At 37.3% G+C, this 14360-nt stretch overlaps 1 protein-coding gene across 1 annotated transcript in view; it reads right to left on the minus strand.

Annotated features, from left to right (window-relative positions):
* Window positions 1-603: 603 nt before the first annotated feature.
* CdGAPr (GTPase-activating protein CdGAPr) overlaps window positions 604-14360 on the minus strand; it is a 124648-nt gene continuing 110891 nt past the window's right edge. Inside the window, exons 15-17 of the mRNA XM_071584625.1 lie at window positions 13586-14204; window positions 5685-7154; window positions 604-3812 (exon numbers count right to left, since the gene is read on the minus strand). Of these exons, the coding sequence (XP_071440726.1) occupies window positions 3181-3812; window positions 5685-7154; window positions 13586-14204 (2721 nt within the window). The 3' untranslated portion in view covers window positions 604-3180. The remainder of the gene's footprint in view (window positions 3813-5684; window positions 7155-13585; window positions 14205-14360) is intronic.

Here is a 14360-nt window from a genome sequence, read left to right on the forward strand (position 1 = left end):
CCTTAAGAAATGTAATTTAAGATATGGTTCAAAGGTACTTAACCTCAGAAAGGTGAACTTGTTCGATTCCGGTTTAAACTGAAAACATTCAACAACCAATAATTTAATTTAAAAAATCAATGCTGTTATTTCAAAGGATAAATTACACAAGATAGAATCATGTGTACTCAGGAAATTCACTTTGGGAACTCTAAAACTTGCTTTGCACACAAAAATTCATAAAATGGAAGAGCTAATACAATATAATACAAAGAGTGGATGGCATGCATTAAGCCTTATTTTACAAGGTGCATACTTTTACTATGCACCATTCTTTCCAGTGTTTGTTGCCAAAATAAAATTTATGCCAATTCAACAAACCTAGTAAGTTATATAGTCTTTAAGAGCAAATGCCAAAATTTACTAATTGTGATGATGGATTTAATATTTAAAATATTTACAGAAAAATCTTTGATAATGAACAGGTCAAATTTCAAATGGCCTCATTTCAGTTGGAAGTCATACACTTAAGATAATAATAGCACTTAAAATGCCACTTATACCCTGACATATGGTTAAGAAAAAGAGGAAAAGTGCATTAAAATCAACGAAGTAATGCCTCATTGTATATATATTTATAATATTTACATAAACTTTCATTTTTTTAAAGTAAACAAAAAATAAATTTGCTAATGATACATACAGTGCTTAGCATACATAAATTATTGACAATGATGATGAACTATTAACTTCTACATCAATGAAAACATCCTCATCAAAGACTGGAAATGCATAATAAATTATGTATCCAGGGTAATTTCAATCAAATGCAACAAAATCATTTTACCACCTAACAATATTGCATTAGAAAGGTGTGGCAGCATTTTAACTTCATGCTTACAGCAAACTCAACATCTACTGAACATTGTTTACCTGTACAATAATAATCAATGACTGCTGCACTTTGATTTATTTTAATATTACCCAGTCATGTAACTTTGTAAAAGGTATTTCAAAAGGCACAAAAGCTAAAAACATAGAAATGTTATGTCATAGCTTCTTCCTTTCAAAAAGGACATGTAACATGTAAAATTCAACATACAATATTACAATAGTAATTGCTAATCACTGGCCTACCAGGAAAGGCAAAAATAAAAATAGTTGCAACCAGCAACAGGAGACAAAATGTAACATTGACATACAATCTGGAAGAAAAAATTTTGAGTACTGATCAGTGAATCAGGGGAATATTTCCCTCTCAGCAAAATACAAAGAATAAAAGAGATGTCTGAGAAGGAGGCAGTGGGCAATCAATAACTTTTGAGTAATGAACAAGACAAGAGTATTTATCTTATATAAAAGAGAGGGCGGGAAGCAATGAGCACATTCATTTACTAAGGTAATATGAGTGTTTATTCTCCACTAAGGAAATTCAAAGATATACTAGGTCCTATAGATTGAGGAGTGTGCCTTTAGGGCAAAATAATCTTGTTATTCTAAGGAGATTCAAAAAATTCAATCAAAAATAATGTCAAAAAATGTCATGACTTTTGAGTTAATACATTGAATAAAACCATCTCTTCCTTCAGGAATGTAGCATATATTAAATATTAGCATACCAATTATATCATTTTTTCTGGTCTGGCAGAGGAGAATTATGCTTCATTCCTCAGTTATAAAAAAAATGATGGGCTACATTATTTTCAAATGTAATTAAATCCTGAATCCATTACATAGGGCATCAAATGACAGAATGGAAGGCATTAAGGTTATTGTCTCTAGTCTGGAATACAGTTCCAACTAAATTAAAATGCTCATGTGTGTATCTATTATCAAGAATATGCCTTCTATTATCTGGGTTATACGTACTTCAAAACTTTAGAAGACTAATATGAATGACATAGTGGCTTCCAGATTCTTAGAAAGAATATTTAGATAGAAAAACTATTCATGCACCCCATACATTCTGTTCATTAACTTTTAATCATCTTGGCAAAAGGGAATTAAATGCAATAAAATGATTAAAAGAAAACCACAAGGCATAAATTTCATAATTTGAAATACTTTTCATTACAAACAGACAAGGCGATGTCCACCATCACAGAACTAATCACCTGATCTGTAAAACCAATCTCTAGCATTTTTAGGAGAATTTTCAACTCCTCCACAACTGCTAAAAACATCCCACAATATATGGATGTTGAAAGGTTTTTTTTTGAGCAAAGAAATAAGTATGAAGCCACTGCAATATCCCTGAAACCGTGATTAAAATTTGTTAGCACGGTAGGTTTTTAATATGGCAGGTAGCAATGTAGCCATTGTATTCATGGTTAACATGAAACTACATAAAAAAGTATTGGTCATATGAATCCCTGTGAGTAATGCAACTTTCTCATTCATGTGCAAGGTGAGACAATATCAGTGCAAGCTCACTCAACAATATCGCACTTCCTATTAAAAATAAGGAAGGAGAGAAATGTGATGTATGGAAACTCAGCTTGAAGCTAAGAGAATTCAGAATTTGGGGAAAAGGAACCTGCTTGACCATGCAGTAATGGTCAATCAGATACGAACACACATCAACATGTACATTAGAATATCACAGTTGGTCACGGTGAGTGGTCCGATAGAACCCGTAAAATGGGCATCGACAAAGGTTTGCAATTATTAGCAAGAGCACAACAATGAAAGGAACAATGCCTTATAATCCTCAGAGAGAAGAAGTCTTCGAGTAGAGTATCTAAAGTTCACTGAAATAACGATCGCAAAGTTTAATTGCTCATGAAGGAATATCTTCCAACTATTTAAACACTTGTGTTTTTGCAGCATTGGAAATTTATTGCAAACAATGTCATTTGGCACACTTCACTGCTAAAAAAAAAACTATACAACTCCTAGTTCCCTTTAGAAACTGCTAGCTTTTCACTTGATTAACTTTATTTGCAGCTGAAGAATCCACTGAAGACACATAGCAAGCAACTCAACAAAGGGTGACACCATCATTTTACAATCAACCACAACCTTAACACTCTCAATGGAAAATATTTCCGGCAAACACACTGAAGGTTCAAGCCATCTCTAAACTGAAGAGATCTTGTCACTTTTCAAAGAGTTTAAGAAAGACAGCATCTAAAAATTCGAAATAGATGTTCATAACATTATCTTAACTGAGAGGTTCAATATCATATTTCCTCTCCTCACTCAATGAACAGAGGATAACTCTCGGGTTTTGTCACCTTTCTCAGACCTCTCCCCTTGTTCCCGTGCTTCAAACAACGCTGCAACATCCTTTATGCAACCAGGAGAGGGGGTGCCAATTGAGGAGGTAGAGGGAGATGTGGGACTTGCCCCATGTCTCTGATTAGGTGACCTTGACAGTACAGGAGATACTCCGACCCTTGAACCCGAGATATAATCATAAGCCTCATCCGACTCTGAAGATGTTGCCCTCCGCCGAGCTCGGGATGAAAGCAATCCTATAGTTGGTGAACACTGAGAATCAATTTCAGAGCAGTCCCCATCAGTCGCTGCTCTTCTTGTCCTCCTTCGGCTCCTTGATTCACCATCAGCTGTGCCACCCTCTTGATCCTCTTGCGGAACCGATGCCACCTTTTCCTTCAGTCTCTTCAGCACCTCATCTCTCTCACCTCGAAAGCTCTCAGAACGGTATTTCTCTCTGAGAAATGAGCGTCGTTCTCGCTTGTACCGCTCAATCCTCTCCCGGCGTTCTGGATCATCTGTGTCGGGGAACAAAGGTAAACCTCCTAGTGCCGCCTCCATTTTCACTCGTGACGTGAAACCGTCTTCAATTTCACCCCTATTATTGCTCAGATCTGGTGTAAGGAGAAAAAGATGTTATTATGAGAAATTACAACAAACTGCTCCCGAATATTTTTGGCCCTTAAATATGCGAGAATAAATCAGTTCACAATTTTAAAAAAAAAAGATTGAAAACCTTCATCCACCTATGATCAGAGATCCCAAGTTCAAGATTGACCTCATGATACAAACACTTTTCTCCCTGGCTTTTTGTAAATAAAAATATATTGATTTATTATTACACAGAGTTGCATTATCATCTTATAAATTCACTGATTACCAGCATTGCATATATTACTTTAAGTTACTATCAATGGGTTATTGGCTTCAGAGAGCATTTTGTGAAATTTACCTATTTATTAGCAATAGTTGTGAAAACTTGAGACATAAAATAAGCAAAGGTAAATCAAGAAATTCATTTCATTCCATGGGTTCAAATATATCTGCATAACAACAATTCATAAGGTATCATCATTACGACATTTAATTGATATATTAAGTCGATTTCATTCTAAAATGTAAATTTAATTCTTCTTTCTATTGCATGCACTTACCATGATAACAATTTTCCATCATTGCCTACATTAGCAATCGATAAAAATAGTAAAAAATCAATCCTTATAATTATAAGTGATGCCAAGTACCTATGCATTAATAGTACTGTAATACATTGTATGTACATATATCCAGTTAAATGGCTATGAGCGTTTGTGTTCTACTTCTATGATTTTTCACTTTGACTTAATCCCCAAGGAGAAAAGCCAATAAATAGGGTAATTTATAATGTTCTTACTAAGGGAAATGGTATCTTCTTGATGCTGAGTTAAATTTTCTCAATAACCTTATTAGTGTTTCATGTATTACATAGGATCTATTCTTGATTATAAGCTATAATTTTTAACATAAGACCTCTTTCATCTAGTTGCTTTGATTTCCATAGACACAGAAGATGGAGGATGGGATGCAGAATAATTTAACAATAAATTTAATGTAAATCACATTCACATGTTTGTGGTTGAAAAGAAGTGGTTCCTCAATTTTTTGACAGCCAAAAGAACAGAATGATATGCCAGAAGAACCCTGCTCTGTAGCAAAACAAAACAATGTATTAAATTTGCTCTTCTGTAGAAACACAATCACGCCATACATGTTCATAGCTGGAAAATGAACTGACTGTACCTTTATGAAACCTTTGATGGACATTCCTGGTCTTCCTAGTTTTCAAAAATAGTCAAAGTAAAATGATTATAAGAAGGATTCAAAACAAGCTGCGTAAATTTAGAATTTACAATTCAAAAGAAATTTCATACCCAAATCCTACTAACCCCCACCCATTGTGGCTTTGTTAGCACATCAGAGGAAAACCATTAAAAGATCAAATCAAAGTAAATGCAACATAACCAGAGATACACAATTACACAAATTAATCCATTTATCATTTTCTTTTTTCATACTAGGCCAATTGAAAATAATTTTGAAAATTTAACTATCTTGTGAGATGCTGAAAAAACAATCACAAAGAAGAAGATATGCAGAAAATATAATGCATAGATTTAACAAAACTTAAAAAAAGTAAATTGTAGGCACTTTAGGCATGGACTAATATGCATTAAAATCCATCATTTGATTCAAAATAACTGCAATGAAACTATAAACAATTGAAGTACTTCAGTTGGAAAAATGAAATAGCAACACCATCCCAAAATAAACTCAGAGGATGCTAGTACAGGTAGGATATTACACACAGATGACAGAAATATATTGAAGGGGAAACCAACATTTGGTTACAGTATCTATTGATCATTGAGTTTTACGCTGCAACAGTACAAAACCTGCAACCCAAGGGCACAAAAAGCTTTTAAGTAGAAGTGTGGAAAAGTACGAACCTTGGGAGTCAGAACTGCGGTTCATCAGGTGACCATGGTCATCATCAGCCTCAGTGTCCTTGTTGATGTCAGGGGATGTACGGACCCTAATCAACTGCCCACCTGTCCCGGAGTCACTGCCTTTGGGTGTTGACTCAATAGAACCTGACGTATCACTGCTTTGCGAGGGTGAAAGCACTTTCTCCCTAGCAGAGGCCAAGAACCGCTCCTCGTCCAGGGAGACACTAAGAGCAGAGGCGTGACCCGCACGGTTGGCCCTTGCACGGAGGCAGGGTGGGGTGGGGCGACGGTGGGTGGGGGCCGAAGCCCTCCTCCCAGAGGAAATCTCGGGCCCTCCCCCATCCTCCTCTCCCCCTTCGTCTTTGCCCTCGAAACGGGAGAGTAATTCCCGCACGCTGGTCTTTCTCACAGCAAGCCGCCGTGAGTCGGACACGCTCCAAGACCGTCCCGGAAGGCCTCTGAGGGACCCGCCCTCCGAGCCCCAACCCTTGTAACCACCCTCCGATGAAGATGATGTGCCGAAACCATCCTCCCTGCTCTTGAACATCATTACGTCCCTCTTTGGCGATGGAGACTTAGACATCGCCCGCCTTGTGTCACGGGCAACTGCCTGGCCCTCTTCCTCTGGATGCCGGCCGCCTTCGCACACTTTCTTGGCGGATGTGGTCCTCCCTGAGGAGCCGTTGGTCAGGCAGATTCCAGATGGCAGGTCAGCAGGTACAGATCGAATGGGGCTCTTCGGTCCACTAGCACCTGACGGTGGCAACACTGTTCGAGTTGGGGAGGGGGCGATGGGAGATTGTGGCTGCAGGGGCGACTGCGGCTGGAGGGGTGACTGGGGCTGGAGTGGAGATTGGGGCTGGAGAGGAGACTGGGGCTGGAGAGGAGACTGGGGCTGGAGAGGAGACTGGGGCTGGAGAGGAGTTTGTGGCTGGAGAGGAGTAAGTGGCTGGAGGGGAGACTGGGGCTGGAGAGGAGTTTGTGGCTGGAGGGGAGATTGTGGCTGGACTGGGGATATGGGAGAAATGGGAGACTGCCGGGAAATAGGTAATTGTGAGGGGGGAACTGGTGAGCTCCTGGTGATGGGTGACTGCCTCGGAATGGGTGACTGCAAAGGTGGCACCGGAGACTTCCTGGGGACGGGGGACTGTGAGCGAGGAACAGGCGACTGTCTTGGGATTGGGGAATGCGATATGGGTATGGGTGATTGTGATGGCAGCACAGGGGAGAGTCGAGGAATAGGAGAATGCGAGCTGGGAACGGGTGACTGAAAGCGAGTGGTGGACTGCGTGTGAGCTGAGGATTGTGAGGGGACAGGTGACTGTGTGGGTACCGGAGAGATTGTTCGCACTGGAGACTGGGTTGGGAGGGGTGACTGGGTAGATGCTGGAGAAAGGGTGCGGACTGGGGTAGCCACAGGGGAAGGGGTAAGTCTAGTACCTGTTCCTTCACTGCTACCTGGACTGGACACTAGAAAAATACATGGTGATGAGCGCTTTCATTAATTTGTCATATATGTCATCTGTTATGCTGAAAAAAATTGTAACATAAGCTGAAGAAATGCAGAAAAGTAGAATACTAAATTTTCAAAATTTCTCATATTCAGAATACCATTATTAGGGATGTGGTTGCCACCGGGTATCCAGTTAGGATATTAGTTATTTATTGTGAAATTTAAAAGAAATTAGCAAGGCCAAGTCAATTCTCCTCCAATAAAATCAATATTATAAAGGAACTAATAAGTTCACATGATTTTCATGAAAAAATCCTAGTGACAGCACAACATTTGTCATGGATGTCACCAGGATTGTTTCTGCTGAGTAAAGGTATATCACGGGTAAAAATATTTCAATACTGACCATTGTTAACTCTACAATAATGAAGATCTAGGAATATATAAAAATAAAGAATTCATTTTTCAGGGGGATCAATCAGGCAATCTTCCCTTTAGGGATACCCTTGGCAAATGCTCAAACAGATTTAGAAACAAGATTTGTCCTTCGTCTTTTGTCCTCTTCCCATTCACTTTTGTTTGATTTATGAATTCCAATCATGCATTACTTACTATTAATTTAATTTTAAAAACAATTAAGTTGACAAAAACGCATACATTGTGTGACTTCTAAAGATGAATCAATTAGTTCTCGTTGTTTAATTATTCCATTGAGGATAATATCTCTGAATGTTAAAATCCTGGAGTCCAACATATTTAATCCCAAAATTGATTTTAGGTACCACAGTTACAGTTAAATATTTCCTTAACTTAGGCCATTGCTTACTTGTTAACCAAACAAATAACATTGGTCATTTGATTCAACAGAAATATTAGAGTTGAACAATGTATCCTATGCAGTAGTACAGCTGTGCAAAAAACAATTTGGGGATTAAATAATGCCGCAAAATTAAATTTTAAATTATAGAATCCTTTATTGAAGAGTGCCTTGTACTTCAATGACAATCATTTTTCGTAAAATTCAATGCCCGTTTATGTATACTCCCAATTAATTTAGCTGAAAACCAGTTAACTGCTGTGTGGGTGGGAATAGACCATATTTTCTTAAAAGGGAGGATTAATGAACACTCTGATATGAAGTACGCACAAGCTTTTGTCCCTAGGGAGAGGAGCAGAGGGAAGGAAAAAGATGAATAGTCAGGTTTCCCTTCAAAAATGAAATATTTACTGAAGAATACCACATAAAATGAGAAAATCCTTCCTGAATGGCATCACTTATGAACATGGTAATAGTCAAACCAAAATTATGTGCAACATGTTCCCGCTGTAAATAACCCCTAAAATTTCCCACATTCATATACATATTTTCTTCTCATGTGGGTCATCTGCCAGGTTATAATAAATTAGCATAGTAATTAGTAATATAGTAGTATAATAGTAATAAAATGAATAAAAGAACATTTTTTCAGAGTTAAGTCAATCATGTATCCAGGAAATATCAAATGACTAGGAAAGATCAATTAAAAAACAAGGAATGCTAATACTAATAATACAAATCAAAAGAATGCACTGTAGATACCGAATGACTCATTTAACGCATAGTAACACCATATATTTCCTCACTCTAAAGGAGAAAATGGCATTCCAAAGGCAAATAAATGCAAATGAATTGATAATGGAAAAGTACATGCAATAAAAAATGTTTAAATTAAAACATTTTACACAATGACCAGATGATTTTCAAGATGGCGTCTTCACCCAATGGTCAGCATTTCTGCTCTGGCCAAAAAGCTGTCAATTCAAGTGAAAAACTCATTTCTCGTGGTTCTTGTATGTATATTTTTCATTGTAAGTGCTCCAAGTTAAGTGAATTTTATATAAAAGCCTTTAACGGGGCTTTAATGTTTCTCCAGTCCAGTAAACAAGTTTTCAATTACCAAAATGGCCGATGACATTAACTTTTTAAAGACTGATTTGCATAATCTCAGGGCAAATCTTGAGTCTATTATAGCATTGTTTAGCAAACAAATCGTCATATCTGAGCATATGCTGCAAGTTAAAGAGTCATCTTCTTCTTCCGAGGAGACTTATTCTGAAACAGTTTCAAATCCTCTTCATAATTCGAAGATCACAAGTGCCTGTGCGCACGGAATTGGTGACAAAGGTTTTCAATGTGTTAAATCTAAAAAATGCAAGCGGCAGAGGGCAAATGTTATTGTTGGAAGTTAATCCAATCTGCTAATAACGTTTCTTTCCCATGTGTTCCTCAACGAGCCACTATTTTTGTGGGTTGTGTTTCTCTAGATACATCTCGAAGTGATATCCTTAATTTCCTATTTTGGAAATTTCCTAATAATCACTTTACCAGTGACGAGTTCTTATTGAACGATGTGCATCGTTCTTTATAAGTCAGCATTCCTCTATCACTGTGTGATGAGCTCTTGAATTACTCAGTATGGCCCAAATGTTTTGTTGCCAGTAAAATTTTCCCACCAAAGAAGCCTTACTTGATTTCTACCTGTGACAGAGCTGAATCAGGACGGTAAAGTAAAAGAGTCCAACAATGTCCCAAATCGGGATACTGCAAAGTCAACTGATAATGGAGATTCAATGCTTAAAAAATAAGCTGCTTGAGATAGAAGTTCTATTGGATAACTTACTACCTGACTTTCTTTGTTTGTGCAAGCATTGGTTCACTTCAGTTGATGTCACCCATCTGTGTGTTTACGGCTATTCCATTGCTGATATTTATTGTCAGTCTGTTTTTAACAATTGTGGTAAAGTGATCCTGTTTAAGGATGGTGTAGTTTCGATCACTTTGCTGACGATACCAGACTATCTAGTGTCAGAGAAAAACTTTGAGTAATCTGTGTGTTCTTGTATTTATACCAACATTGGATGTGTTGTTATTTGTGTTTATTGCTATCCACAGGGTGTATTTCTAATGTTTTTACAAAATCTTGATATTTTGCTAGACTATACATATGTTTAGCTGGAAACCTTAGTAAATCATTATATTGGCTGGTGTCTTCAATTGCAATTTACTTTGTGACGGCAATAACCAAAAAACTTTCCTCAATTGACTCAGGTCATACAACTTAAGTGTCAGTACAAATAACACCACTCCAGTGACTATTCCTCATTTACTCTTACTTGATCTCCCAATTTCAAATCTTGATCCCAACAATGTAAAATCCGAAATTATCCACTCTTATGTATCTGATCATTATCCCGCAGACTCATTTCCCCAACAAAACCAAACCTCGATCCATTACGTGTGAAATTAGAAGTCATTCTGATCTCATTATTACCACTTTTATTAATCTGCTGAATGCAGAAACATTGACTGACTTTAATGTTGGCAATGACTTTGAAACAAAGTTTTCGTTCTTTTATGAAAGCTTTTAATGTTGCTTTTCCTTTAGTTTCTCGCAACATTTCAAAAACATATCCAAAAAATCAATGGATTACAGATGAAATTTGTGCCCTATCAACCAACCTCAAGGACCTAATCATCCAATATAAATCTTCTTGCAATAAGGATCTAGAGCTTGAATAAAAATCTCACAAAAGGTCGTACTGGATCCTTTACAATACTGCTTAACTGACATTCAATAATGACAGATTGTTAAACTGCTCAAACAAATCTCGGGAAATTTGGAAAATTGTTAATGTGCATGGGAAAGCCCATAAGTACCCGGCCTGACCTAGAGATGGCAGCAGTTGTTTCAAAAATATCACTGTATTAGGAAGTGCGCAATCCATAAAGCATAGGTTTCAAATTTGAAGACGCTACGTTGTTTAGTATTAGTTTGGCAGCCAACAATAGTGAACGTTTTCACTGAATTTGTGAAAATAGAGAAAATTGGTCATCGTTATGTGATACAATACTTTTATTTGAAAGGCCTAAGCCCAACCAACATAAAAGCTGAACTGGATTCTACTCTGGGTGACTCCGCTCCTTTGTTTACAACAGTAAAATATGGGATAGAGTTTAAACGTGGCCGTACGAGATGTCAAGACGAACATCGCATTGGTTGACCAAATGAGGTGATGACTTCAGAAACGGTGAAGAAAATCCACAGAGTGACACAGGATGATCATCGACTGAAAAGGCACAAGCTAGCAGACATAGTAGGCATTTCAAAAAGTGCGGTACATCGCATATTAACTGAAAATTTGGACATGAGAAAGCTGAGTGCAGGACAGGTGCCACACTCGAGCAAAACCAGTGTTTTGAAGATGTTTCAATTAAGTGTATAGCAATGTTTCACAGCAACAAAGCAGAATTTTTCCACTGTTTCATAACAATTGATGAAACATGGGTCCATTACTTCACACCTGAGACAAAAGAGCAATCAAAACAATTGATTCAAAAGGAAGAACCGGCTCCAAAGAAGGCAAGGACCATTTCATCTGCAGGCAAGGTTATGGCATCGGTTTTTTGGGATGCACGTGGGATAATTTTAATTGACTATCTTGAAAAAGGATTAACTATCAACAGTGAGTCTTATGCAAACTTATTGCAACATTTGAGCGATAAAATCAAGCAAAAGCGGCCACATTTGGCTCGGAAGATAGTGTTGTTTAATCAAAACAATGCAACAGCTCATAAATCTGTTATTTTAATGACCAAAATTCATGAATTAAAGTTTGAATTGCTAACTCATGCACCCTGTTTGCCAGATTTAGCCCCCTCCGATTATTTTCTGTTCGCAAACTTGAAGAAATGGCTTGGTGGTCAAAGATTTTCCAACCGTGAAAAAGTGGTGCTGGCAGTTGATGGCTAATTTGAGGAGCAAGACAGTTCTTATTATTTAAAGGGTATTGAATTTATTGAGCATCACTGGGAAAAGTGCATAAAGCTGAAAGGAGATTACATTAAAAAATAAATACATTTTTTCCAAAATTTTTGCGTTTTCTTTGTTGGGTCGGTACTTCTGGGATAACCCTCCTATCTAAGAAATTATCCATGTTCCAACCTTATCATACGCCTAGCCCAAATATAGCTACAAAAGATTTCTATCACCATTTTACTACTCTTCCATCACTTGATCAACCTACTAATCAGTTAAATTAGACAAATATTTTTAATTCATCCATTTCCTCTTTCCTAGTTCCATACACAAACTTTAAATTGTTGTTAAAGATGTGGTAGTCAATACAGTGCAGGCATTGATGAAATACCTAACTTTATCATCAGGCTATGTTTTCCCCGAAAAAACTTTCCTGTGGTGTAGAGTTATACACAATGTGTAGGGGAGAGGACTGGTTTTTGTGATGTTTATAATATCTCCAATTCATCATCCAAAATTGTAAGGTCTACCTTTGTAAGCTCCATGCCAAAAAAACTTCCACTCAAATAATCAGGTATTCAATGTCGTAATACTGTACTGAATTTCATTTCATTTTAATTCCACCCCCCCCCCCCCAGCTTTGTATTATTTGCCATTAAAAGGCATGCATGTACTTTCATGCCTTTCAAAAAGAGAAAAAATACAACTTAGCAGTAGAAAACAAAAATTACGGGTGTGTGTCATGTAAAAGAAATCATTCATTTAGGGAGTAAATTAATAAGTTTAACTGATTGAGTAAATTCCTGAACATCCAACAAATATTTCAGCACAATTAAAATTCATTTCTGCAAAAATTTTCAAATACATACATATTAAACCCACTTATAAGATTATCTATGTATGTTTGTCGCATTTTATTTTGTAATACATGCAATTCTTTTAGTAAATACGACAGAATTAAAGGTAGATTGAACAGGTTTCAAAAGTTGAAAAGTCTTTACTAAGGAATACATATGAATTTGGACTTGAATATATTTTAATTGTGGTAAATAGTAATATATTTTTTAAAACAAGGTTAAACACGGACCAAAATACACCGGGGAACTTTTTTCATGAGAAAAATGAAGTAAGGGTAGTCTTATGAGGCCCAACATCATTTCTTTTTCAGGCTTCCTAGCCTCCTTCATGGCATCCAAAATGCATGCTCCTCTCCTTATCTTCACTTCTCCCCACACATATTTTTTCAATGATAAATATATAGAAGCCTTCTCCAAACGATCAGCATGCAATGCCTCTGTCATCTCATACAATTCCTTAATTTGGATTTCTCCTCTTAACCTACTCTCTCTCTCTCTCCTCCCTGGCCATTGGCAATACTTATTCATTTGTTTTCCTCTCTACCCTATTTGTTTTTCTATCATTTTCCTAGCCATCATTTCAAAAGACTCAAAATTATGCTAATTTTCCTAACTCAAAGGTAAGATTTCATAACAAAAAATAGGACCAAAAAAAATAAATATCAGAGACAACAGATCTATAATAGAAAAGAATAAACAATAAAAATTCATTGTACACTCATGTGATATTTGGTAAAACCTTGCTAAAAATATTTTAACATTCTCCCTCCAAGTAAGTGAGAATGAGAAACTTACGTCCACTCCCTGGCTCTCCTCTAACTCGCTCCAACTCTTGCTTCATCCTTCTCTCCCTGAGAATGTCCCTGCCAATCTCAGAATCAAATCTCCTCCTGTGGCTGTCCTCAACAGAGGAGGGGGATGCCGACACTGGAAGAGATGACCTCCTGCTGTTGCTCCCACCAGAGGAGATCCCGCTCCTCCGTGAGGGTGATCTATTGAGGGCCAACTCATCTGTCAGTGATCTGCCATGTGCCAACTCCTCTGAGGAACCATTGGATTCAGTATTTTCAATTTGATCGCCTATTTCTATAGCACCCTTTGAAGGAGTTTCATGATCCCGAGAGGTCAAATGTGAATCACCACCCTCTGGGAGGCCCACTTCGGTGACCTTGGATGACTCCACATGATCTGCCATGATATCGAGTATATCATTAACTTCCTGGACTGATTTCCTGAATGCTCTCACTTGCTGGTATACTATTTCATCATCTAAATCTTTACCATTCTTTCCTTTGGTACCTTTCACTTTCACTTTCACTTTACCATCACTCTCATCAGAAATATTTGTAGGAGAATTTTCAATCAACCTCTCGGATGCCATGGAATCTTCTACGCTGGGACACTTGTTATTGACCTATGGAGGAAAATATAGCCACTTTGAAATTTAGCAGAATAATACAACAGAAACATCAAACATAACAGTATTCATGAAAAGTTAATGGCTATAGCAGCAGCAAGGCACGTTACTTTGGTGGGAAAGGAAATTCTACTGCACACATTCACTGCAATC

The sequence above is a fragment of the Hetaerina americana genome, unplaced genomic scaffold (genome assembly GCF_022747635.1).
Source record: "Hetaerina americana unplaced genomic scaffold, ioHetAmer1.1.p SCAF_2, whole genome shotgun sequence".
In the NCBI taxonomy this organism is placed as follows: Eukaryota; Metazoa; Arthropoda; class Insecta; order Odonata; family Calopterygidae; genus Hetaerina; species Hetaerina americana.